Source organism: Bombina bombina, chromosome 1 (assembly GCF_027579735.1).
Source record: "Bombina bombina isolate aBomBom1 chromosome 1, aBomBom1.pri, whole genome shotgun sequence".
Classification (NCBI taxonomy): Eukaryota; Metazoa; Chordata; class Amphibia; order Anura; family Bombinatoridae; genus Bombina; species Bombina bombina.
Window position 1 is genome coordinate 1,034,267,275 of NC_069499.1, and position 26,781 is coordinate 1,034,294,055.

The 26,781-nt window shown below is 41.8% G+C and overlaps 1 protein-coding gene across 1 annotated transcript; it reads left to right on the plus strand.

Moving 5' to 3' along the window:
- Positions 1-26,781, plus strand: PKIG (cAMP-dependent protein kinase inhibitor gamma). Its single transcript, XM_053719896.1, has 2 exons — positions 1-154; positions 25,913-26,781. The coding sequence occupies exons 1-2, from the start codon at positions 7-9 to the stop codon at positions 25,990-25,992; spliced, it is 228 nt and encodes a 75-aa protein (XP_053575871.1). The 5' UTR covers positions 1-6; the 3' UTR covers positions 25,993-26,781.

Here is a 26,781-nt window from a genome sequence, read left to right on the forward strand (position 1 = left end):
GAAATTATGGATATCGAGTCTGCATATACTGAATTCATATCCTGTGATAGAACTGGGAGAAGGAATGCAGTTCCTGACATCAAAGGTGAAGGTAGCACAACTGGCATGAGAGATCTGTCTGAAAACATGGGAGACCTGGCCATCCAAGGAGCAGGTGTGTCATTAAAAAAGAACTTACACAACTAACAGTATTGCTTTTATAAAGGAATTATTAGACGGAGTAACATTTAAATTATTACAAGACAAAAAGATATCAGAGGGGACGCAACTGCTGTTCAAGAGCTATTATGTGAAGTTACAAACTGACAATAACACACCTAGTTTTGTCAGCATAAAAATTGTGGTGGTGCAGACCCTTAAAAAATGTGAAGGGAGAAATGACTAGGAGTGTAATCCTAGTTGTAGAAAGACAGGGATTTCAGCACTCTTTTTGAAAAAATAAAGCTCATTAGACCATAATACGTATTTAAACAGTGAATTTTTAATCCAATTGTGAACAGGGAAATCTTCCAACTGTATGCACACCACTCCCCAGATGAGAAAGATACAACACACTGTATCACATTCGTTGTAGGAAGTTAATAAGGAAACAATAGTTACTTATATACATACTAGAGTTTGTATTCAAAACCTGACCGGTCAGGGGTACACAGCTTGTACAAAGAGATACCGCCCTGACGAAGCCCGGTCTGTCTATCAGCCCTGCGGGTGAAACGCGCGTCGGCATTGACTAAGCCGACCGGCCTACGTGGTGCACGCTACTAACACAGCCTCCAGACCGCATGGATGATGATACCTGCGGTGAATACAGAAGCGCAACACATTTCCCTGTTCACAATTGGATTAAAAATTCACTGTTTAAATACGTATTATGGTCTAATGAGCTTTATTTTTTCAAAAAGAGTGCTGAAATCCCTGTCTTTCTACAACTAGGATTACACTCCTAGTCATTTCTCCCTTCTCTAAACCATAAAAAAAAAAAAAAAAATATTACATTATTCTTCTAGGAAGCACTTAGTAGCCAGTTATCTCATTTGTCTTGTGTGTCTAGCCAATCAGTTAATATATGTTTTGGAAATTATTTCTTGACTGTTTTGGATAGTTCAGTGATTGGCAATGGTCATTCTTCTAGGCTTTTCCTGTATGCTCCAAGGCCATTGGGTAATACATTTCTTTCATCAGATGATGGGAGACATCACTAGAAGGGGAATATTCCCATACGTGATGACTTGTGGACTCTCACCATCATGAAAGGAATGAATGAAGCTGGTGGAATAGGACATGACAACACACCGAAGACAAAATCTGAAGTAAGAAACCAAAACAAGGTTAGGAAAACTATTTTATCCTGATAAAACAACTGATACAGAGGATTGCAAGTAAAGAATCAAACTTCTTTAGAGAATTGATCAAGATACCTTTGTTCAGCAAGATCTGAGGAATCCTGGCAGAATACTAAGTATATCCCCAATCTGAATACCAAAAAACAGATACCTTCCACACATGGTGTTAAATTATTCCAATAGTGGATTTGCAAACTGAATTCTAGGACTCAATTACAGAGTCAGAAAAAGCCCTTGGAAAAAGAACTAAGCGATCAATCTCAAGACATTCAAACAGATAGACTAAAGATTTTGATAAAAAGCAAGGTATGATACTGCATGATATGAATAATCCCTCTCAGTACAAACATAAGAGGTGAGACAGATCAGCCAGATGATAAGACCAAGGAACTGCAAGGGCACTTAACTTCCACCTGAAAATCTTTGAACTAAACACATATCTGGAATTTTTTGGGGTCAGGCGAATGGGCCATAAGGTCCCAGCGCTGCCCCAAATGCTCAAAAATCTTCTAAATAGGAAACCATTCCCCAATAAAGGCAGCTGAGGAAGAAAAATTTGTTTTCCCAATTATGGACCCCAGGAACCATAGCTGCTGAGATGTATCCTGATGAACTCCTGACTGACCCGTGTACATAAAACCTCCTTCCTCACCAGAGCACTAGATTAGTCTGAAAATGAGGAGAGGAACTGAAAAGAGGCTAAGCCTGCTGAAATCATCTGGAGTTCCAAAATGTTAATTGGTAGCAGACCAGGTAATACCATGTCATCCTGTCTTCACATCTTTCCAACAGAACATCCGATACCTCTGGCATAGAATAATCTCTAATTCACATTCCCTGATTAAAAAATATAATAAAATGACAATTAAGTAAGATAATGCTAATTAGGGAAATACATCAACTAATCAAGAAATGATAATACAATTTAGTAAGCGTTATCTTTGAGGTGTGTCATGAGATGCAGGACATATGCAGGACACAGCAATGATGGTACAACTCTATTTTATTACAGAGCATAGCAATACACATCCAGACAGGTTGATTGTACTAAACTAACTGCGACACAGACACCGGACCTAAGCCCCGCCCACATGCTAGTGACATCACATCCTGCTATCATCACATCTTCCCCTTTTTCAAAGACAAAGCATACATTCGCATATATTAAATAACAAAGTACACCAACAGGGTATACAACAACATTTTGTTTTAGAACATTATAAAAACAGATAGATTAGAAAACATGAACAAATAAATTACATCCTGACTTGGACATCGGGGTAGACTACCCTAGTCCACAGTGACCATGGGATTATTCTGCCCATACTTCCGGTCACTGTTCTAGCTAAAGTCAGTCCCTGTATCGGGCCGGAAGCCTCACCACTCTTCCGCTTGATGTAACTTTGCATGAACTGTCCTCTGATACAGAAGATGGTGAACAAGAGTCTGCTGGAGGCAAAGATATATCCCCGCTATGATCTTGCTGAGGGGAAGGCACCTCTCTTAGAACAGGGGATCCCACCGGCGGTGGTACTGAGGTATCCGGTTCCAGACTCTCAGGTACAGGCTGAAGATGTCTTCAGTTACGGCGTGTAACCGTCCCTCCCTCTGTAAGGACTGTATAAGACCTTGGTTCTGGAGAGCGGCCCACTACCGTAGCAGGCGTCTTCCATTTCTTCTCATCATCCAGTTTAATTCTGACACTTTGGCCCGCTTTCAGTTCCTGTAAAAGCCTGACAGAATGTCTCCTGTCGTAGAAGAAACGATAACCCTTTTTGGCCTCTTCATCCCTCCTAAGGACTTCGTCCCGAGGAACAGGGCCAGGCGGCTTGAAGACACCCACTGAGGGTAAAGTGGTGCGAATCTGGCGTCCTAGCATCAGCTGTGCCGGGCTAAACCCGGTGGCTTGAATGGGCGTCGCCCTGTATGACAAGAGGGCTAGGTACGGTTCAGATTGCTTAAGAATGAATTTTGTTGTTTGAACTGCCCTTTCAGCCATTCCGTTGGCCTGCGGATAATGTGGACTTGACGTGGAATGTACAAAATCATATTCCCTGCTGAAAGCACTGAACTCTGTAGAAGCGAACTGCATGCCATTATCACTCACCAGCTCCATTGGAATGCCCCAGCGGGCGAACAAGCTCTTCAGGCGAATGATAACGGCCTGACTTGTGATATCATTCAGGGGTGCTATTTCCAAATACCTGGAATAGTAGTCGATAACAACAAGAAACTTTTTCCCGTGCAGTTCGCACAAATCAGCAGCTATTTTCTGCCACGGCCCCGCAGGCAGCGGAGTAGACATTAAGGGCTCCCTTCTCTGAGTAGGCCGGCGTTCCCGGCAAAAGGCACATTTAGACACGTGATTTGCAATGTCGGAGCTGATCCCAGGCCACCACACAGCTGTAGCTGCTCTTTCTCTGCACTTTGTAATGCCTAAGTGGCCATCGTGAATCCTGTTTAACATCTCCTTCCTCATGCTGACAGGAATTACAATACGGTCTTGGAACAGCACCAACCCCTCCAGCTCCGTGAGCTGCGACCTCTCTGGCTGGTAAGCATTTAAAGACATCCAGGCTGCCCGGCTCTCGGGCCAGCCATCTCTTATGTACCTTATAACTTCTTGCAGATCTGTGTCCAAATATGTCTCTTTCTTTATCTCTTCCAGTTTCCTTGAAGAAATGGACTTAGAGGCCAGAACTGAATCAACATACACTTTTACATCCGACTCTGTGGAGGATTCTTCAGCAGCAGCCAGCGGGAGCCTGGACAGTGTATCTGCCACAACCAGCTGCTTCCCCGGCACATGCACTGCCTGAACATTGAACCTGAGTAGTCTCATTAAAAGTCTCTGGCATCTCAAGGGTGTTTTGTCGATGTCATAAGAATTGATAAGAGGGACTAGCGGTTTGTGGTCAGTTTCCAGACTAAATTTCTCCAAACCCACTAGATAACGCTGAAAGCGCTCACAGGCCCAAACTGCAGCCAGGCACTCTTTCTCAATTTGAGCGTATTTCGACTCCGCAGCCGTCAGTGTGCGGGAACAGTAGGCGATGGGCTGTAGTTTGTTGTCATTCAGCTGCAGGAGTGCAGCCCCCAACCCATAACTGCTTGCATCAGCACTAACCACAGTCTTTTTTGAAGGGTCGTAGAACCCCAGCACTGGGGCAGACCCCAGCAGGGACTTAGCATGCAGGAACGCTTTTTCTTGTGAGGGTCCCCAGACCCAGGCAACATCTTTCTTAAGCAACTCCGTGATAGGGTGCAAAACTGTAGATAAATCTGGAAGAAACTTGCCCACGTAATTTACAAGGCCCAATATCTGTCTCAGCTCATGTATATCAGAAGGGCTTTTCATCTGTTCGATAGCCCGAATTTTCTCGGGGTCCGGCTTGATGCCATCCCCGTTGATGATATGCCCAAAGTAGCATAATTCAGTTTTCCTAAAATGACATTTTTCTTTATTCAGCTTCAGCCCAGACTCTTTGATAGCCTGCAGCACACAACTCAAACGCTGATCATGCTCCTCCACTGTAGACCCATACACTAGAATGTCGTCCATGACGACTGCTGTGCCCACGTGGCCACTCAGGAGAGAACTCATTTCCCTCTGAAAGATCTCAGGAGCGGAGGATATCCCAAAGGGAAGTCTGCAGAAACAGAACCGACCTACCGGAGTGATAAAGGTAGTCAGTTTGCGGCACTTTGGATCCAGGGGGATCTGCCAAAAGCCGCTAGAAGCGTCTAATGTGGAAAAGAACTTCGCCCCAGCCAACTTCGGGGCTATATCTTCCAGTGTCGGCAGCACAAATCTCTCCCTCTTCACTGCCTCATTCAACCTTTTCAGGTCCACACAGATGCGCACCTTTCCGTTTTTCTTTGCAACTGGAACAATGGGGGCACACCAATCAGTTGCTTCAACAACCTCTTCAATAACCCCCATAGACTTCATGCGCATGAGCTCTTTCTCCACTTGAGGCATGAGCGGGAACGGAATTCTACGAGGAGTAGAAATACTGTACGGGACTGCGTCACTTTTAAGTGCTATACGGACAGGTTTGCAGCTCAGTAGGCCCAACTCGCCAAACATATCTTCAGAGATCTCATTCACTCTGGCCACGAGGCCCAAGTCACAGGCTGCTTTTCTGCTCAATAAACTGTTAACACACTGACCTCGGATCACATGCACCCACATGGTGAACTTCCTTTGTTTGTACTCACAGCTGGCAAGAAATTTCCCCACACAATCAATGCGGCCACCAGGACTATGAACATTTGTAGTAACCTTCGCCAGCTGGGGCTGTCGAGGCAGTTTCATAAATTCAGCAAAAGACATTACAGTGATATCAGCTCCTGTGTCAATCTTAAAATCAACATTGGCTCCCATTACAGTAAAGGTAACTTTCCAATCTTCCTCTGAGCTTGTCCGTTCCACAACAGACCCCACAAAAGACACTTCCTGACCCTCCTGGTCACTGTCCACCTGCATCTCCTTAATGTATTCAGTTTTACACACCACTTCAAAATGGCCTATTCTGTTACATTTTCTGCATCTTTTATCTCTGGCCGGGCATATAGCACTCTGATCATGAGCCCGGTAGCACCGTGTGCATCGGCCATGTTGCGCCCATCCACTTCTAGGCCTTTCCAGTACTTTAGATCTACCGCTCACACTGTGCCTTTCACTAGTAATTTTCCTAGACTGTTGCACTTCATCCACAATACTCTCAGACCTCAGATCAGCACTTTGCTTTTTCACCAGTTCACTCTGGCGGGCCATCCTAATAGCCCCGTCTAACGTTAAATCAGGCTCTAACTGCAGCTTCAGGGAGACTTCAGCATCTGCAATTCCAATAACTATTCTGTCTCTGATTTGCTCTTCTTTAGCAACACCAAACTCACAGAATTCAGCTAATTCATACAGGCTGCGCACAAATGACTCCACAGATTCTCCCACACGCTGATTACGTTTGTGAAAACAAGCTCTCTCATGAATCACATTTCTTTTGGGCACAAAGTGGGCACTGAGTTTATCCATAACTATATCAAAGTTAACTTCGTCCCCTTCTTGGAAAGTAAAAGCATTGAACACTGGCTCTACATCTTTCCCCATAGAATATAAAAGAGAATTAACTTGTACTTCACCACTCTCCTTGTTCAGTTTGGATGCAATCCTGAAGCGCTGAAACCGCTGACGCCATGTGGGCCAAGCTGCAGGCTGAGAAAAGTCAAAAGGCTCAGGTGGGGTAAACTTTGACATCGTCATCATCAGAAACAGAAGCGTAGTCCAGAACTTCTGACACCATGTCATGAGATGCAGGACACAGCAATGATGGTACAACTCTATTTTATTACAGAGCATAGCAATACACATCCAGACAGGTTGATTGTACTAAACTAACTGCGACACAGACACCGGACCTAAGCCCCGCCCACATGCTAGTGACATCACATCCTGCTATCATCACAAGGTGGATGAGGTAGATTGTTACAACAGTTACTGCAAGCAAACTACAAATGAGGAAGCCCTACATCCATAAACAGATTCTCAGTGTGGATAAATGTGGACCCTAATCTCTCTGCGTAGCCTCACCGAATCTTAGACACTTTCAGTTTTTGTTTCCCATTTATCGTGGTGCTGTTATGCTTCCTCCAATCAAACAACAGAAGCAGAATTTATTTTCTAATGAAACTAAAATTTCTATTATTGCAGTTAGAAAAAGCCAACCAAGCAGAATTCTTTAGGAACAAACTTTTAAAGTGAAAGCTATCTGAAGGACAAGTAGTGACAGAATCAACACAGATGAGCAGGTGTTGGTAAGATTTTCCAAGGTCAGCCAGCTATGGGAACAAAAATTCATCAAGACATCGTAAGCATGTTTAGTTTTTCTGCATGTGTGCTTCTGATTAGAAAGGAATTAAAAAAGGTAGGATCTGCTATAAGTAATCAAATTTTTGGATGTCACTTTCCTAGAAGATATATTAAGTTTTACTTCTAAAATTAAGGAGAAAATCTATAGTTCTGTAAAATCTGTACAATCTGTGAATTCAATTCTGAAGCAGATTCCAAGAGTGGAGTAAGTAAATCAGAATTAACTGGTACAATGTGTCTGCTGCTTTAAAATGGTAAAGTCAAGATGGGACTCTATTTAATATATGTAAAGTATAACTTTCAGTTTAAATATTTTTATATCAAGGAAATGGACCTGTCATGCAGAAGAAATACTTTTCAACCAGTTCATGATAGGACTCAATAAATATTTTTGTGGAGGTTTATCAGTCACATTGTTTTCAGTCAAGGTTTAATCTTAGATGAAAGTGAAAACTTAGACTTTTATTAGACCTATCTATAACAGTACTACCACACCAAAGGCCTAATGTGTATTCTTGCTTTAACATCAATCTATAGCAGGGGTTTTCAAACCTGTCCTCAGGCCTCCCAAACAGGACAGATTTTCAGGTTAATAACCACCATAGGATTATTTCACCTGTGCTCTAGTTCAGATATCCTGGAAATCTGACTTGTTAGGGAGGTCTGATGACAGGTTTGAAACCCCCTGATTTGTAGGGTGTGTAGGTTACCCATTCCAAATAATTGTAAGCAAGAGAAATTCAGTAAATTGGATGCATAAAGGTGTTTGACAACTATAAGCAAAGATGTGCAAATCAGTATTTTCTGCCTGGTGATGTGTTTCATGCTTGTAAACAGTAGAATAGTTTTTGAAGTCAATAAAGAACTAGAAAGTTAGTCGTCTGTCCATACTTCTTCTGAAGGGTGCATATTCTGACTCAGATAGTTGTAATAATGATCTATCCCTTGCTGAGACCTCTATGCCTGGCCTGTATAAGAAGATACAATCACTGCAGACAATCTTTGTCAGATAGCTGAACTCACCAATACCTTGTCAATCCACAAAGTTGCTTTATTCTGAATATCAGGTGACAGCAGATAATGAATACTGCAGATGAATGAATGGTTAAAGTATTTTGCGGTCGACTTCCGGTGGGCGGGCAGAGAGAGAGGACGCAGGTAGAAGGAGCTCCGGAGACATAGACTGATAAACTCCTAAAACCTGCACCACAATAGCCCACAAAGCTCGCCAGCCTTGACAGGTGATCCGCTAGACCTGTCTGGACACTTTTGGTGCACGGAGCCAAAGCCAACGGCTCCCCCACCGGAACGACATACTGCGTACAGGAAAAGTTGCGCCCGCGACGAAACAACCGCTAGCTCCTCACCGCTGCGGAGACTTTAACACACTCTGGCAGACTACTGGTCTTATAGGCTACCAGGATAACCTCTAATGAAATCGAGGAGTAGCGGAGTAGGGAGACTTGAGAACGGCATAGAGGGGAACCGCTATCTTGGAAACTCCACGGGTAAGAGACCTGTGCGTTTGACACGAAAGCATACTTAAGGGCCACAAACTGATCATTGCCAGACTCCCCTGATATGCAAATAAACCCCGGCACTGCTATACCCACAGCAATAAGGCAGACCAATTCTAATATTAACCACTTTTCAGTGAACCCTGAGCCACATGGCAGGCGGGCCTGCACTGAGAGCAGAGACATTTTAGCCACATTCACCAGCCCGATATTACTTCACATTTGGGAAACAGAGGCCCTAACACTGAGGGGTGACAGGTGGGAGTAAAAGTTTAACGGCAAGCATCCCCGGACATAGGGACTTATTATAAGCCACCTTCGTATAGACAATACGGCAGATAAAGAGAGAAGAGGGCTAACTATGCCGATCTCTTACGCAGCTCTGAAGGATATTGAGAGTAATGGACAATTTCTGGATATGAGATAAACCTTTCACACTGCGCTGCACCCCCCACAATCCATACTTTCCCTGTGCACTGCACCTAGAGTCATTTATAGCGTAAAACACTTTCCCTGAGTGGAAGCATAGTGCATGCAGAGGTATTACTCCAGTTTTGTGAAGACCACTGGTACAATGTCGAGCAGGCAGAAACACCAAGACAGAAAAACCAAAGCTGTGGCAGAAATTCATACTGCTGAGGTTATGGCCACTGATGCTGCAGATGAAGAGACATTGGAAACCCATCCTATAGTATCCCAAATATCAGCCCTGTTCCTGCCTAAAATAGAACAACTACAAACGGGAATGGATGCTCTGTCATCTGAATTTTAATCATTCTCCTCAAGGCTCCAACATGTGGAACAAAGGGTGGGGGATGGAGAAATTAGGCAGCGAGAAAATTCCAGTAAAATAACAGCGCTGGAGGCCCAAAACAAGTTGTTAACTGACAAAATTGACGACCTAGAAAACCGCTCAAGGCGGAACAACCTGCGCATTGTGGGACTGCCAGAATCTGTCTTAAGCACTGATCTCCTGGAATTTGCAGAAAAAACCTTGCCCACTCTCTTGCACCTTTCATCTGGGGATATACCATGTGTGGCTGAGAGAGCCCACAGAATAGGGATCATTAATCAAGACCCAAAGACAGCTAGGGGACCCCGACAAGTGATGATACGTTATCTTAATTTCAAAGATAAAATCATGATTTTGAGAGCCTATCGTCAATGCTCCCCACTATTATTCGAAGGGTATTCGAAGAGTTCTCTCCCTACTGCAAATCGTTGATAGAGGCAGGACGATCTGTGTCCCTGCTGTTCCCAGCTAAGCTTAAACTCCAGACCCAACAGGGAATTAAGTTTTACGATGACCCTAAACATCTGCGAAAGTTCCTGAGACTTGAACAAGAACTAGCTGACAAGGAAGCCTGAAAGGGTGGAGAATGCAGCCCGAGGGACTGGTAATATGCTAAGATCTGTTGATATGCACCGAGAGGGAGGAGAATTGGAAAAATTGACTATTGGGATCTCCACATTCACATGAGTCTGCCTAACTAAAAGACTCTATGGAAGGGGACATTCCTCTCACTCATTATGTTACTAGTTTTGGTTGTCTTTCAGTTGTTATTACTGTAATATGAATGCCTTTGGGAATATGTTTGTTCATTTGTTCTGTTTTACACCGCAAACACCTTTTAGATTCTAACTTTAGTGAGCAGTCAGTAGAAGGGTATTAGAGGCTACCGAAAGACAGGGTTGATTGGCTAGATCTATCTCCTAATTTCCCCCACTGTGAAAGCCATACCTACCAAGGGAGAAGGTACCCCCCTGCCCATTACTAGAACCAGTGCTCCTCTATAATATATTCGCTTCTCATGCTGATCCCCGCTGGAAGGCGGGCGGAGAGGGCCACACGCTAGAACTGATAAGCTGCCTTCCAATAATATAAATTGCATATGTGGGAGACACGCAATCAGAGGAGAAATTATCCTCCCTGACCATAGATAGTGGAGGTTAGCGGATATACGAAGGTAGTCCCAGTTATATCACTAAAGGTAGAGAGCTGACTTGAGTAACCAAGGGAAAGCCAATCCCAACATACCAATGTAAAGCAACTAAAGGGGATGAAGTGCAGCATAGTAATGAGTAAGTTTCTACACAGCTATTGATTTAGACGCTGAGTGACTATTACTTCAATGGAAAAAAAAAACCAATTGGTTCTGTTTTCTGAAAGCTATCTGTTGAACTGCTTGTTAATTTTTTCTTCAATGTTGTTAACCGTGTTGTTTTTATTTTTAGTTAGCTGGCATGATGCTCTCCTCCCCCCCCGGGACTCTTTGACAGAGGGAAATGTTTTTAGTCTGAAACCTGGTGGTAAGGTACAAACAAGACACCCAGAATGCTTCACACACATTGAGTTACCAGACTTACGTGTAGACAATTTCTTACCCTACATCCCATCCACAAACCGAGTTACAGATGGCACATCATTTACATATTATGAGCTGGAATGTGGGAGGCATAACCTCTCCGCAAAAACGCAGATCTATCCTGCGTTACCTAAGCTCTAGAAGGGTTGACATAGCTATATTAGAAGAGACGCATTTGTCGAAGCTCGAACACCAAAAATTGAAGCAGGGCTGGGTGGGAGAAGTTGTATATACCCCATACGAACTGAGACGAGCTAGGGGTGTGGCGATATTACTTAGGAAAAACCTGACGTACACTATATCTAAGACCGAAATAGATCAGGAAGGGAGATTTGTAATGCTCCAATTAGAGGTCCTGGGAGTCCCCTTTGCTTTGGTAGGAGTATACGGGCCACAAAGACAGAAACAACACTTCTGGAGGGGATTACAAGCTAAGATAATACAGTTTACCACACTGCCCACTGTTGTCGGAGGAGACTTTAATATTGCTCCTCAGGTCCCTACTGACAGATTCTATAACCCAAATAGGAAAGCCGCTACCCCTCAGAGCTTTAGAAACTCCAAAAAAGAATCCCTGATACTTTGCACCTTCAGGAAAACTTTAGGGCTACAGGATATCTGGAGAGCCAGATACCCAGAGCAGAGGGACTATACCTGCATGTCAGTAGCAAAAGACACCATGGCCAGACTTGATTACTTTCTGGTATCCACAGAGTTATGCCCCAGAGTGGTGGGTGCTGAGATAGACCCAATAACGATCTCAGATCATGCTCCAGTAGCAGTCAAGATCCAACTTAGTCCCAGGAGGGGGAAAACTAATAGGTGGGTGTTCCCAGCGTATTTATGTAAGGATCCCAACTTCTATAGACACATTTTAGGGGAATGGCTGGCGTACGCAGAGACCAATCAGTCACATGTAGGTGACCCTATACTGTTCTGGGAAACAGCTAAGGCCGTCTTAAGGGGGGTCATTTCGGCTTACGCTGCAAACATCAAAAAAAAGAGCAAGGCACAGTCAGAGCTCCTACTAGCGCAGATTTTAAATGCGAGGAATAAATATCTTAGGAACCCAAACAACATTAACAGACTCAAATACAAAGACATTAAGCGCACAAGAGATGACTATATACTCCAACAAACTAAAAAGACCCACTCTAAAATGCAGGCCAGGTACTACAGGTTCAGAGGCAAGACGGGAAAACTGTTAGCGAGAATGACGAAACTGTCGACAAAAAGAAACTCTATACTGGCTATTAAGCAGGGCGACGTAGTTTTGAATAGGGAGGAGAACATCCAAAGGGCGTTTACTGACTTCTACAAAGACCTCTACTCATCACAGGAAGTACTGCCAAGGGATATAGACAGATTCTGGGAACAGTTACAAATACCGATGGTTGACAGTGCCCAACTTGACAGACTTAACAGCCCCATTGCCTTGAATGAAATTCTGGCCACAATTAAAGATTTAACATTAGAGAAAACTCCAGGGCCTGATGGCTTGCCAGCGGTGTTCTACAAGATAATGGGAACGGATATAGGCCCGACCTTGATGCAGCTGTTCAATGGTCTTCTCAGCGGTGAGGTTAGGCCCTCTCCCAGATTTGCGGAAGCTAATATCAGTATTATTCCAAAGGAGGGTAGAGATCCCCTTTTAACACAGTCATACCGCCCCATTTCCCTGCTTAACCAAGACTACAAAATCCTAACAAAACTCCTTGCAAACAGACTAGCTAATATTCTCCCGACATTAGTACACAGGGACCAGACGGGTTTCGTTAAGGAGAGATCCTCAGTACTTAACATTCGAAGAGTCCAAACAGTTATTCAACATTACTGGAACATAACACAACACAACCCGAACATAGCGATACATGACGAGGCAGCCCTGCTATTCTTAGACGCTGAAAAAGCCTTTGACAAGGTTTTGTGGGAGCATTTATACACCACCATGGATAAAATGGGCATTGAGGGTGCATTTGTTAGGGCAGTTGAGAATCTTTATAGAGAACCGCAGGCGTCCCTCCTAATTAATGGCACACCTACCAGACCTTTTACACTCCACAGAGGCACTAGGCAGGGCTGCCCTCTCTCCCCACTCCTTTTCGACTTGGCCATAGAGCCCCTGGCAATAAAAATTAGGCAGACAATGCAGGGGATGCGCATAGGCGAGTCGACCTTACATGTCTCGCTGTTTGCTGATGACATGGTGTTATACGTACAAGACCCCCAAAAGAATATACCAAAACTGATGGGAATAATTGATGAATTTAGCCTAGTCTCTGGATACAAAGTCAATACCGACAAAACTGAACTACTCTGGTTATTGTCAAAAGGTAAAAAACAAATTCCCGGATATGATTTTAGAATAGTGGAGGGTAACTTTAAATATTTAGGTATTACACTACATACGGACCCACGTAGATGGTACTCTATTAACTATGGTCCCTTGCTCAAACAATTAGATAGCCTGATTGGGGGGTGGACTTTGCTGCCTCTATCCCTATCGGGAAGGGTAGGACTTATAAAGATGATCTACTTCCCCAAGCTGCTTTATTTTTTCCAGACTCTGCCAGCAATACTGCGAAAATCAGACTTAAACCACATTAAGGGAAGGGTGCTTAACTTTATTTGGAATAACAAGAAACACAGGGTCAGTTATCTCAAGCTTACCGCCCCGAGAGAGATGGGGGGATTAGCACTACCTAACTTTGAATTATACAACTGGGCGGCCCAATGTAAATTCGTTATTGACTGGATGACGGGACAGGGAAAGTTCTCTGACCCCAGGTTGGAAAGCGAACTGACAAAACCATGGGCTTTAGAGATGATCCCACACATGACTCAAACCCAAGCGACTAAACACTTAAAAGACATGGAGCTCCTAGCCCAACCTTTGAGAGCTTGGAGACAGTTTTGCAAGAAGCTGGGGGGCAACCACAGATTGACCACATATCTGCCATGGTGTGGCAATCCTGAGTTCCCTGCAGGTATATCGACTAAGGCTTTCCTTCAGTGGAAGAGTCAGGGACTTCGTACAGTAGGTCAAACAATGACAAAGGAGGGGGGACTCATGCAGACTTTCGAGGCCTTAAGAACAACGTTTGACTTGCCCAGGACTCACCACTATGCTTACTTGCAGGCCAGACATTACTTTGACGCACTACGGAGGGAGGGGAGCAACAAAGACCAAACAGCTATAATACAAAGCATAGAATTGGCTCAACATGGCATCACATCTATAGCACCACTGTACACAAAGATGAACAGACTAGCGGGGACAGCCTGCATAGATAAGATAGCCTCCATTTGGAGTGATAAACTTGCAAAAGATGTGACAGCGGCGGAAGTCGAGAAAAGCATAAGTAGAGTAAAGTTGGCAACTCTCTCCTCAGAGGTGAGAGAATCCCATTTTAAGTTAATACACGACAGCTATGTTACCCCTGGAAAATTTCAGAGATGGAAGGCGGATAGGGACAGTAAATGTCCTAGATGCGGTCTGATAGACGCAGACATAGAACACATGGTATGGAATTGTCCTAAACTAGTCAGATTCTGGAAGATGACAGCACACTGGGTAAAGACAAAAATGCAGTGTCCCTGTGGTGATTGGACATCTCAGAATGTAGTGTTCCTTGACTTCTTAGGCCTACCCAAACATATTAAATTACTTATCTCTAATATAGTGTTGATGGCGAGATATCTGATTTTTCAAAATTGGCTCAATCGAAATCCACCCACTGTTACACAACTAAAGCAGGTGTTGCTAAAACAACTATTTATTGAGCAAGCAGACGGATTAGGAGACATGAATGCTAGAGTTCGGTCCTTCTTTAACAAATGGGGATCCTTTATTCGCACACTGCTAGACACTTCACGCACTATAATCATCGCACCATTCAAGAACACAGAATACATTTTGGAGGCAACACTGCGAGGAGACTGGTAGACTAGATCGGAGGAGTTCTCGGGGGAGGGGGGGGGGGGGGGGGGGGGAGAGGAGGTTGTTTGAGAGTAAACCATGCCAGTTGAGAGTTAGGAGGTTGATATTATTTGTATTTAAGGTTAAAAGAAAATTGTGCACGATGGAAAATTTTTTGTTCCTTTGTTTTTTCCTTTTCAAGATCCAGGCTACAGAAATGACATGAAACCTGTTTTATAATTGATGGTATCATTTGACTTGCAATCATATACTACTTAAATACTACCGAATGTAATTATCTCCATCTGTCTGTTGCACTTGAAAATAAAGATATTTAAAAAAAAAAAAAGTATTTTGCGGTCAAAAGATGATACTGATCGTAGCTTGCAATGTATTAACATGAGTGCTTGTTACATGAGGCTGTTAGCTGCAGCCATGACACAGGAAAACATCATAAAACTACAAGGGCGGAGTAATACACAAAAAGGAAATGCATAATAAGGTCAGAGGTAAGACACTGGAAAACAGGAACATTACCAAAAAGTGTCAGTAGATGGCAGTACAGAACAAACACAGGGAAGCCTAGAGAACAATGGCACAAAAATATATGACTTCTTAACTATAACAACATGAACATAACAGAGGTTATGAAATATTCTATACCTCATTGAGGCAGCACACTCCCCGTCTGGCATAATAAATGTCACTATTTAAATCATAACGGAAGTTATGCATAACAATGTAATTTGCAGAGATGTCTTGAAGACCTGAAAGATATAAGGAGAACATACATATAATGCAACAAAAACAATAATAAACTTCAAGTTGTGTCAATTAAAGTTCAAGATACTTCCTTCTTGAAGTCACAGGAAGAATCCAACAGCATACATAAGTAAGTTCAGTCTCCAAAGGGCAAGAGCAAGTTAAGTTCTGTGATCGGTCTGATGAAAGTTTTTATAGTCCCTAGTCTTGCAACTTTCACCTTCACCTTACGCACCTTTCCATCATCACTAGGAATGCTCTTTACAATCAGTCCCATGGGCCATTCGATTCTTTCAGCTTGCTGGTCCTTGAGGAGAACAAGATCTCCAACCTTGATGTTAGGTTTCAAATGTTGCCATTATCTGCGTCCTCGCTTCCACTGAATGTAGCACAGATTTCCTGTTTTAAAGTCTCCAGGTGGAACAGGAACAGACCCAAGCTTCTGGGTAAGAAGAGTAGCTGGAGAGAGGAGAGTTGGGGCCTCTGGATCTACAGAAACTGGAACAAGTGGTCTTGAATTGATTATGGCAGATGCTTCTGCCAGGAAGGTGGTTAGAATCTCATGGGTGAGTCTTGTGGATTTCAAGTCCATAAGCATGGAGTCCAGTATTTTATGTGTGATGCCTATCATTCTCTCCCAGGAGCCACCCATATGGGAAGAATGAGGAGGATTGAAAATCCATGTACAGCCCTTTTCAGCTAAAAGGTCTTGAATTGGCCTAGAGTTGAGATGTAGCTCTCGACAGGCTCCAACGAAATTAGTTCCACAGTCAGATCTTAATGTTTTGACTGGTCCTCTGATGGCAAGAAATCGCCTTAGAGCATTTATGAAGCTTGAGGCATCCATATATTCTATTACTTCAATGTGTACTGCACGCACACTCATGCAAGTGAACAGCACTGCCCATCGTTTGCTATTTGCTTGGCCACCGGAGTCAAACACTACCCTGATTTGTTTTGGCTTATGTGGATGATACACTCCGAAGAAAGGCAGGCACCAGCACTCTTGGAGTTTTTGAAGTGGTGGAGCTGGCTCGGAATGATCATTGTCAAAGTATGGGTTCAGGTTAGCTATAGGACTGTTTTTTGGAATGCCCCTCTTGTCATGGATACATTTACTTTCTGAGCCAAAGACATCCTGTTGTACACTGCGTATTATGAACAGTTCACTTTCAGCAATATCCTTTGCAGAAAGAAACCTTTGGCACACGTACCAACCTTGACAGTGAACATCTGTGGGCTTTGTTTGAAAGCAGTGTGCAATGTGGACTAACCTTGCAATGGTACGTACAAGCCTTGTCCACTTGGAGAAACGTTCAAAGCGTTGACAGCCCAAGACAAGTCTTTGTTCAGTTCTGGTGACAAGGGTTTTTACTTCAGGACGAATCTCTGGATCGTTGTCAGGTTCTAGAAGACTGAAGACATCAGCTGTGGTTTCTTCTGGATGATCCAGCAGGAATTCAGGGCCTGTTAACCAAGAAGAATTTGAAAAGACACTTGCAGACACCGGCCTGGTGGCATGATCTGCAGGATTAATTTTAGATGGAACATAATGCCATTGTTTGGGCTTAGATGATTTCCTGTTTTCAACTGACAAGGTTATTTTGTTGTCATCACTTGTAGTACAAAACACTGTGGTACCCGGATTGTCATCACAAAGGATAGGAGTAACATCAGGTATTTGGATGATGTCAGGAGGCTTCTCCCTTACTTCATGATGGCGAGAGCACTGTTTGAAGTGGGATGCATGTCCATTTTCTAATATGTAAGTTTTGAAGGAGTGGATCTCAGATGACGTACGCATGCTATTCAAGCATACATCGCCCACTATCACCCAGCCTAGATCAAGTCTTTGTGCATAAGGGGCATCATCTGGTCCATCGCACTGCTCGCGTACTTTATGTACTCTGAGAATGTCTCTTCCTAGCAGGACTAAGATTTCTGCATTCATGTCCATTGCCGGAATCTCATCAACAAGGTGCCTTAAGTGAGGATGGTGATAGGCAGCCTCTGGAGTAGGAATCTCTTCCCTTTCGCCTGGTATCTGGTCACACTCGACTAATGTTGGTAGGGGTATGCCTTCATTTCCTTTGATATGAGAGACCATGAATCCATTGGCCCTTCTGCCAAAGGCCTCTACACGACCAGAACAGGTTCTGAGAGTATATGGTGTTGCATTACCCTCTATGCCGAAGATCTCAAAGAATTTAGGCTTAACCAGGGATCTGTTGCTCTGTTCATCTATTATAGCATACATTCTAGCAACTTTCTCAGGTTGATCCTGTGGGTAAATCTTGACTAGACATACCTTGGCACAGCATTTGTAGTCTAAGCCTTCTCCACAGACTTCTGTACATGCAGAGGAAACACTCGCTGTGACTGGAGCACGACTTTGTTGCTCCCCGCCATGAATTGAGACAGGGGTGGAGTCAGTTAGCTGCTGTGGGTTGTGTGGAAGTGGAGTAGGATGCATAGCTGTAACGTGTCTGTCGCTACTGCATTCTGTGCACTTTATAACATCTTTACAGTCTTTAGCAAAGTGACCATAAGAAGCACAACACCTATAGCATACTCCAAGTTTCTGGAGAATCTCTCTGCGCTCTTGTAAAGTCTTTGCCCTAAGCCAACGACATTTCTTAAGAGGGTGAGGCTTCCTGTGAATAGGGCACTGACGATTAGGGTCTTTATCTCTCTCGCCTGAGTCACTCTGGTTTGCAGGAGAGGATACGGGTGATGAGATGTCTGTCCTTTTAACAGATATTGCTCTATTAAAGTCTCTACGTTTAGCTGCCATGTTATCATACCTTGATGATGTTGGTAAGGATGATGAAGCAGGCAAGTTGGGTTCACAGAAGCTGAAGCTGGGATCGTTTCTCATCCAGGCTTGATCGCTGATGTACCTGCAAAAGTATGAAAATGGAGGAAAGGATACGTTATAGTCTCTTTTGTATCTTGAGCCCTGTTGTGCCCATTTCTCTTGCAGGTTATATGGTAGTTTAGACACCACAGGATTGACACCATGAGCAGTGTCCAGAAAGCTTAGTCCAGGTAGACGTGGGTCTGTCTTTGCCAACTCTAGCTCCATGAGGAGGTCACTTAATTCTTGGAGCTTGCGATAGTCTTTGTTTCCTATTTTTGGGAAGTTTTGCAGTCTCTTGAACAGAGCGCTTTCTATGGCTTCAGAGCTACCATAGGCTTGCTCAAGTCTTGCCCATGCAGCAACGAGGCCTGCATCTGGGTGGTCAACATGTACTGTTCTCAGTCTTTTAACACGATCTGCAGATTCCGGCCCCAGCCACTTTATGAGCAAATCAAGTTCCTCCTTGGTTGTAAGGTCGAGATCAGCGGTAGCAGCCTTGAAGGTTGATCTCCAGTCCCTGTAGCTCTCTGGACAGTCGTCAAACCTTGAGAGGCTTGTGTTAATGAGCTCACGGCGTATCATGTATCTGGCAAAGTCAGTCAAGTCTGATTTCTCACTCTTTGGTGCCAAAGTAACTTGAGGAACCCCTTGGGTGTGAAAGTTCTTTGGTGAAGAGGGGTGAAGTTTACCAGGATAAAATGATGTTGCAAGAGCATTCAACTGTGGTGTAGTCTCTAAGGCTTCTGCTAGCTGTCGCTTGAGCTGCGGCTTGTCACTGGAAGTCACCCTATTGTCAGTGGGAGGTGATGCGGTTTGCTTCTTAGATGCACTTGTATTGTGGATTTGAAGAGGCTCAGGCATTTGGTGCTGAGAGGTCTCTGTGTTGAGATTGAGAACGATGGTCTTAGTAGTAGGCACAGGAGATGACTCTGTATCGTTGCAAATATTATGCTTTAGCACGTATTTACTAGTGCGTTCAACTGGGTCTTCCAGATCTGCTGGGATATGGTAATCTGAATTAGTACTTTCTCCCATTGCTTGTTCAAGGACTTTCAGCCTTGCTAGGGCTGCTGCTTCTTTCTTTTCTATTTGCAAAACCTTTATTTGGGAATCCACCTTTGCTTGCTGGGCAGCCATTTGTGCTTCCTGGGCAGCCTTTTGAGCTTTGCTTTGTGCTTCCATTTCTGCTTGCTGGGCAGCCATTTGTGCTTCCTGGGCAGCCCTCTGTGCTTTGCTTTGGGCTTCCATTTCTGCTTCCCTTCTGATAAAGGAGCTTTGCACTTTTTTTGATTCTGCATCAGCACGGGCCTCTATTAGCTTGTCGCTTAATGTTGAACTTCTGGAGCGAGAAGATCTAGAAGAACGTGCAGTGAGCTTAGTTGATGTGGATCTATGAGATCTGGTCTCCTGCAGTTGAGCAATGCGGAACTCTGCCTTTTCTTTAGCCATTTGCACTAAGAGATCTCTATGTTGGTCCAGTGCATCAGTCCTAGTCAGTTCTGCTGAAGAGTCCTTTATATTAAAGTCCTGTAAGAAGGCTGTGTATTTTGCAGACAGCCGCTGGTAGCGTTCATATGCAGCAGATAGGTGATCTATAGAGTCTCTCAATTTGGCTGGTTGATCATTAAAGTGTGGCAAAACTGACATGCATTGTGAAATTCTGTCCCATAGGTCTGACAGATTGCTGGAGTACTCATCTCTAGTAAATTCATAGTTTTCTCTGAGTTTGTGTCGGTTTTATTGTACGTTTGGGTCTTACACTCTGTTCAGCAATATCTGCAGGATCTGCTCCCTGTATGTCTGTGGGTTCAGAGGCATGATGTATCTGCATATGTTCGGCTATAAAAGAGTGCTCAGAGCCTTGTCTAGACATTTTTTCAAGTTTTGCAAAAAATGGTACTGTCTCTTTAAGAAGGCAAACAGCAGCTTAGACAGGTGGGGTAACAGTTCAATGCAGAGAAACAGTTTTCAACATTCAGATGAAGTGCAGCAAACTTGTGCGACATGTGCTTTCACAAGATGGCGGATGACCCTGAGCTTGATTGCAGATTAAACACACACATATACATAGCAGGCTGTAGGAATTCAGTATCATCTTTTGACTATTCTGACTCAGATAGTTGTAATAATGATCTATCCCTTGCTGAGACCTCTATGCCTGGCCTGTATAAGAAGATACAATCACTGCAGACAATCTTTGTCAGATAGCTGAACTCACCAATACCTTGTCAATCCACAAAGTTGCTTTATTCTGAATATCAGGTTACAGCAGATAATGAATACAGCAGATGAATGAATGGTTAAAGTATTTTGCGGTCAAAAGATGATACTGATCGTAGCTTGCAATGTATTAACATGAGTGCTTGTTACATGAGGCTGTTAGCTGCAGCCATGACACAGGAAAACATCATAAAACTACAAGGGCGGAGTAATACACAAAAAGGAAATGCATAATAAGGTCAGAGGTAAGACACTGGAAAACAGGAACATTACCAAAAAGTGTCAGTAGATGGCAGTACAGAACAAACACAGGGAAGCCTAGAGAACAATGGCACAAAAATATATGACTTCTTAACTATAACAACATGAACATAACAGAGGCTATGAAATATTCTATGCCTCATTGAGGCAGCACAGTGCACTTAAATAATTCTCAGGATAACCTTCTGCATTTGCCAGGTATTTCTGTATTCGCCTTTTCCGTGCCTGTTTACAAATGACCCCTGAGCCTGTTAAGTTTTATTCTGTGGATCATGTACTATTCTAGTACCCCTCCTTTAAACAGTTTCTAGTTTATTTATAAGTTTCTCTAAATACTATCTTCAGGATTCTACATTTGATATGAGGCCTAGCTAATAACCTAGTGTTAAAAGTACCTGATTATATATATATATATATATATATATATATATATACTGCACTGCTTTTCAACCATTGCATCCTCTTAAATAAAAATAATTTAAAGGGACATAATACTCATATGCTAAATCACTTGAAACTGATTCAGTATAACTGTAAAAAGCAGACAGGAAAATATCACCTGAGCATCTCTATATAAAAAAGGAAGATATTTTACCTTACAATCTCCTCAGCTCAGCAGAGTAAGTTCTGTGTAAAAAGTTATACTTCACCTGCTCCCAGCAGCAGGTAAAAATAAAAAAAAAATGAAGAAATAAACAGCAGCCCATCAGCAGTGCTGAGGTCATGAACTCTTACTGTGATCTCATGAGATTTGACTTAACTCTCATGAGATTGCATTGTAAGCTTCCTTTACCTGATTGGTGAAATAATATGAGAGTGCACGAGGCTCATCCTTTCAGCTGTCCCAGGACAGACACACTAAAATGCTGCTTAGAAATCCTTTACAATGGGAGGTGGCTACTGAGGAACTTTTGAGGTAAAATATCTTTCTTTTTTACATAGAGATGTTCAGGAGATATTTTCTAGTCAGCTTTTTACAGCTATGCTGCATCAATTTCAAGTGTTTAAACATTTGGGTATTATGGCCCTTTAAGGTCCCGTACACTTTTTTTTTTTGTTGCCTTGGGGTTTTGCATATATATATATAATATATAATTATGCCCGTTGTTGTGTTAACATTTTCACCCCACTTACTTGTCAAGTTCTTTATTCTTAACATTACTACTTATCTGATTTCTTCTCCTGGAACTCTGCTACAAATGTTTGTATCATCTGTGAAAAGACAACACCTTCCCTTTAAAGCCACTACCGGTATCACTGATGAATATATTAAAACATGCCCTATCACTGAATAACCTCTGTTAAAGGGATATGAAAACATTATTCAGATAAGGTGTGTAATTAAAAAAAACTTTCCAGTTTACTTCAGTTATCAGATTTACTTTGATGTCTTGGTATTCTTTGTTGAAAAGCAAGTAGGTAGGCTCAGGATCATGCACATGTCCGGATCACTATATGGCAGCAGTTTTGGAAGAATGCTTATATTAGTGTTATACACTGGGCAAACACTCCTACCATGTAGTGCTCAAACCTTCTTGCAAAACTGCTGCCATATACACACATGCATGCTACCTATGTAGGTATTCTCTTCAACAAAGAATACCATGAGAACAAGTACATTTGATTATTTAAGTGTTTTTTAATTAGTTTTTTTTGTGTATGCCCTTCCTCAATCATAAGGAAAAAAAATAGGGTTTCTGTGCATTTAAAAAGCTGACTTCTATTTCTTGGTCTATCATTTTTGTTATGTGGCCAAGGAAACCAGCTAAATTATTCTGGCACAATCTTTTCTGCATAAAAAAACAACATTTCTGATATCTGGAGAATTGTAACATTATATGATTATCCAATTATTTCATGTAAAAGCGTTTTCATTCTTCAATGCTAAAGTAAAGCTGGCAGGGCTGTAGTTAGTCCTGTAATAGCGCTGCGGAATCTGTTGGCGCTCTACAAATACCTGATAATAATAATTATAATAATAATAATAATGTGTTCTTACTGCCTTGTTATGAAGAGCTACTGTATTACATTAGCCATTCTCAGATCATTCAGATCATTCCTATCAGCAGTGACTGACTAGTGGCACCTCTGCTTACTAATCAGTTCCTCCCTAAAACTCATAGATGATGTCATTAGAACTTAAAGGGACAGTCTAGTACAACATTTTAAACAACTTTCCAATGTACTTTCATCATCAAATTTGCTTTGTTCTCTTAGTATTCTTTGTTGAAAGCTAAACCTAGGTCGGCTCATATGCTAATTTCTAAATCCTCAAAGGCCGCCTTTTATCTCAGTGCATTTTGATGGTTTTTACAGCTAGACAGTGCTAGTTTATATGTGCCATATAGATAACATTGTGCTTACTCCTGTGGAGCTACTTATGAGTCAGCACTGATTGGCTAAAATGCAAGTCTGTCAAAATAACTGATATAAGGGAACAGTCTACAGAGGCTTATATACAAGGTAATCACAGAGGTAAAAAGTGTATTAATATAACCATGTTGGCTGTGCAAATCAGGGGGAATGGGTAATAAAGGGATTATCTATCTTTTTAAAAAATAACAATAGTAGACTGTCCCTTTAATCATCTTTGAAAAACAGAATAATGTTAGCTAGATTACCCTTTATTCTTTAAATGTAGAACAAAGTCAAAATTTTGTTAAAAAGCATATCGAAGTAGACTCAAAAGCAACATTACTGGGAGCTAGCTCATGATTGGTGGCTGCACATAAATGCCTTTTACCATTGGCTTACTCAATGTGTCCAGCTAGCCCCCAGTAGTGCTTTGCTGCTCCTTTAATAAAGGATACTAAGAGAAAGAAGCAAATGTTATAATAGCAGTACATTGGAAAGTTGTTTAAAATTGTATGTTTTATCTAAATCATGAAAGAAACAGTTTGTGCTTTATGTCCCTTTTAATGGAGCTCTAACGCCACATTATATAGCAGCAAAACAGAAGTGAGCGCACACAGTTATAATAAGCACAGAATCTAGGACCTGCCACTTCCAACACGTCACAAAGGAAGATTCCAGCCTTTTGCAATACAATTGACCTATATTTTGTTATTACATTGCAGTCCTAGGAAACAAAACCCAATGTTTCAAGCCAGCTATTGGCCGTAAGTCTGAGACTAGCTCTATGCTCCAAATCCAGTCTGCTGTAAAGACATTAAATTAGTCCACTATTTCTTCCTCTCCTTCCACAAATCTACCGTGATTCCTTTTGTTTCTTCACTTGTAGATCTAACGTTTGTTTGTTTTTTGCCATTTTCCACTAGCTGATTTTCTCTTTTCTGCATGAGCTATATAGTTTTTTTTTCTATTTTGCTACTTAAAAGTCTGGTCTTATAGTCTCATGCTCAAAAATAACAGTACATTTCTTAGGGATATATAACAATTTATATATTTGTAATTTTTTTTTTACTTAAAAGGACAGTCAACCAATTTTGCTTTGTTCTCTTGGTATTCTTAGTTGAAAGCTAAACCTAGGAGGTCCATATGCTAATTTCTTAGACCTTGAAGGCCACCTCTAATCTAAATGCATTTTGATAGTTTTTCACCACTAGAGGGCATTAGTTCATGTGTTTCATATAGATAACATTGAGCTCATGCACGTGAATTTACCATGGAGACAGCTCTGATTGGCTAAAATGCAAGTCTGTCAAAAGTCTGTCAAAAGAACTGTAATAAGGGGGCAGTCTGCTGAGGCTTAGATACAAGGTAATCACAGAGGAAAATGTTCACAATTATAACTGTGTTGGTTATGCAAAACTGGGGAATTGGTAATTAAGGGATTATCTATCTTTTTAAACAACAAAAATTATGGTGTTGACTGTCCCTTTAAAGGAACATGAAACCCAGCATTTTTTTTTCATTATTCAGATAGAGAATACAATTTTTAACAACCTTTCAATTTACTTCACTTATCTAATGTGCTTTGTTCTATTAGTATCCTTTGTTGAAGAAGTAGCAATGCCCTACTGGGAGCTAGCTGAACACATCAGGTGAGCCAATAGCATGAAGCATATATGTGCAGTCACCAATCAACAACTTCTAAGCCTATATAGGTATCATTTTTTTTAGCAAATTATACCAAGAGAACAAAACAAATTAGATAATAGAAGTATATGAAAAGTTGTTTACAATCACATGCTCCATCTGAATCATGAAAGAAAAAAATTGGGTTTCATGTCCCTTTAAAGGTGTCAGACAATCAAAAGTTCACTTGCATGATTCAGATACAGTATGTCTTTCTAAGACACTTTTAAATGTACTTCTATTTGCAAATGTACTTTGTTCTCTTGGTATCCATTGTTGAAAAAGAATATGTACATGTCCTACACTAGTGGGAGCTAGCTGGTCATTGGTGCCTGCACACATTCTCTAGTGATTGGCTGATTAGATGTATTCAGCTAGCTCTTAGTGGTGCATTGCTGCTCTTTCAGCAATGACTTTCAAGGGAATGGAGCAAATCTGATAATAGAAGTAAATTGGAAAGTTGTTTAAAACTGTATGTTCTGTCTGAATCCTCAAAGGAAAAACATGGGATTTGATGTCCCTTTAATCCATCAGGGACTGATTCTAAATGACCACATGTCACTTTGGTGGCAAGTTTATCACATAGCAGTCCATTTCTGTAACTAAAACATACGTTTTCTTAATGTTATCTATAGGTCTTGCTTAAGACAAATAGAAGGTTTGATACTGGGTGATCACTGAAATGATATCATTGCTTTGCTTCTGAATCCTTATGGTTTGAAATCAATGTAACTGGGGATATTTTTTTCTTCAGAGAGCCAGGAGGGTGCCTCTTCTGCAGACAGTAGTCAAGAGCCAAGGCCAGAGGCGCAAGATGGCAGCTCATCTTCGTGAAATGGGTGCACCAAGCACATAGTGACATTTAATGAAAAAGCTAAATGTATGCAAACAGCAGGATGTTACATGGCCCTTCTGATGAACCACAGTGAAATGGATTTGCAAACTACAGTTCACAGATGCCTACAGATGTACAATGCACAGAACTCACAGCACCACCTAGTGGTCCAGATCTTCAGTCTTTTGGAAACCAACCTGATTTAACTTGCCTTAGCATTTTTTTGCCCTTTTTAGAAAAAAAACAAACTAATATGCAATTTCAATAGCACATGATATTTTGCTAAAGGTACTTATTTTGCCCCTCTGTATTTTGTAACTGTAAACTATTATTTATTCTGCATTTTGGGAAAGTGCTTTCTGTATCCTATTACTATTTGCTTGTTGAGTTCCCATCATACAGTGATGAAGAACAGAATGTTAGGACAGCCAATGAAGAATATCAGCTTTGTTTAAACACTGCCTTATGGGATATGAATGGACCAAAACTTTTGCTATACTCAAGTTGAGCATGAATGGAATGCAGCACAGCAAACTGCCAGCCACACATTTTTACTTTTTAACATCCCGATTTTTTTTTAATACAATCTTTTATGTAGAACCAATACACAAATTCTACATAGTTTAGATATTTAATACAAAGAAGAAGAAAAAATGGATGGGTTTGTTTTTTTGTTTTTTCTTTTAAGAAAACATTTTCTTTGATATGAAAAATACATTATTAGTTGGCTTATAAATGTGGTTTATTTTTTGTGGATGAGTCATTTAATAAATACCACTTATTTGAAA

Bases quoted from the DNA above. Each gene is read 5' to 3' on its own strand.
- PKIG (XM_053719896.1), top strand. From the start codon at position 7: ATGGATATCGAGTCTGCATATACTGAATTCATATCCTGTGATAGAACT. The intron at 155-25,912 runs GTGTGTCATTAA...TTTTTTCTTCAG, and splicing joins CCTGGCCATCCAAGGAGCAG to AGAGCCAGGAGGGTGCCTCT.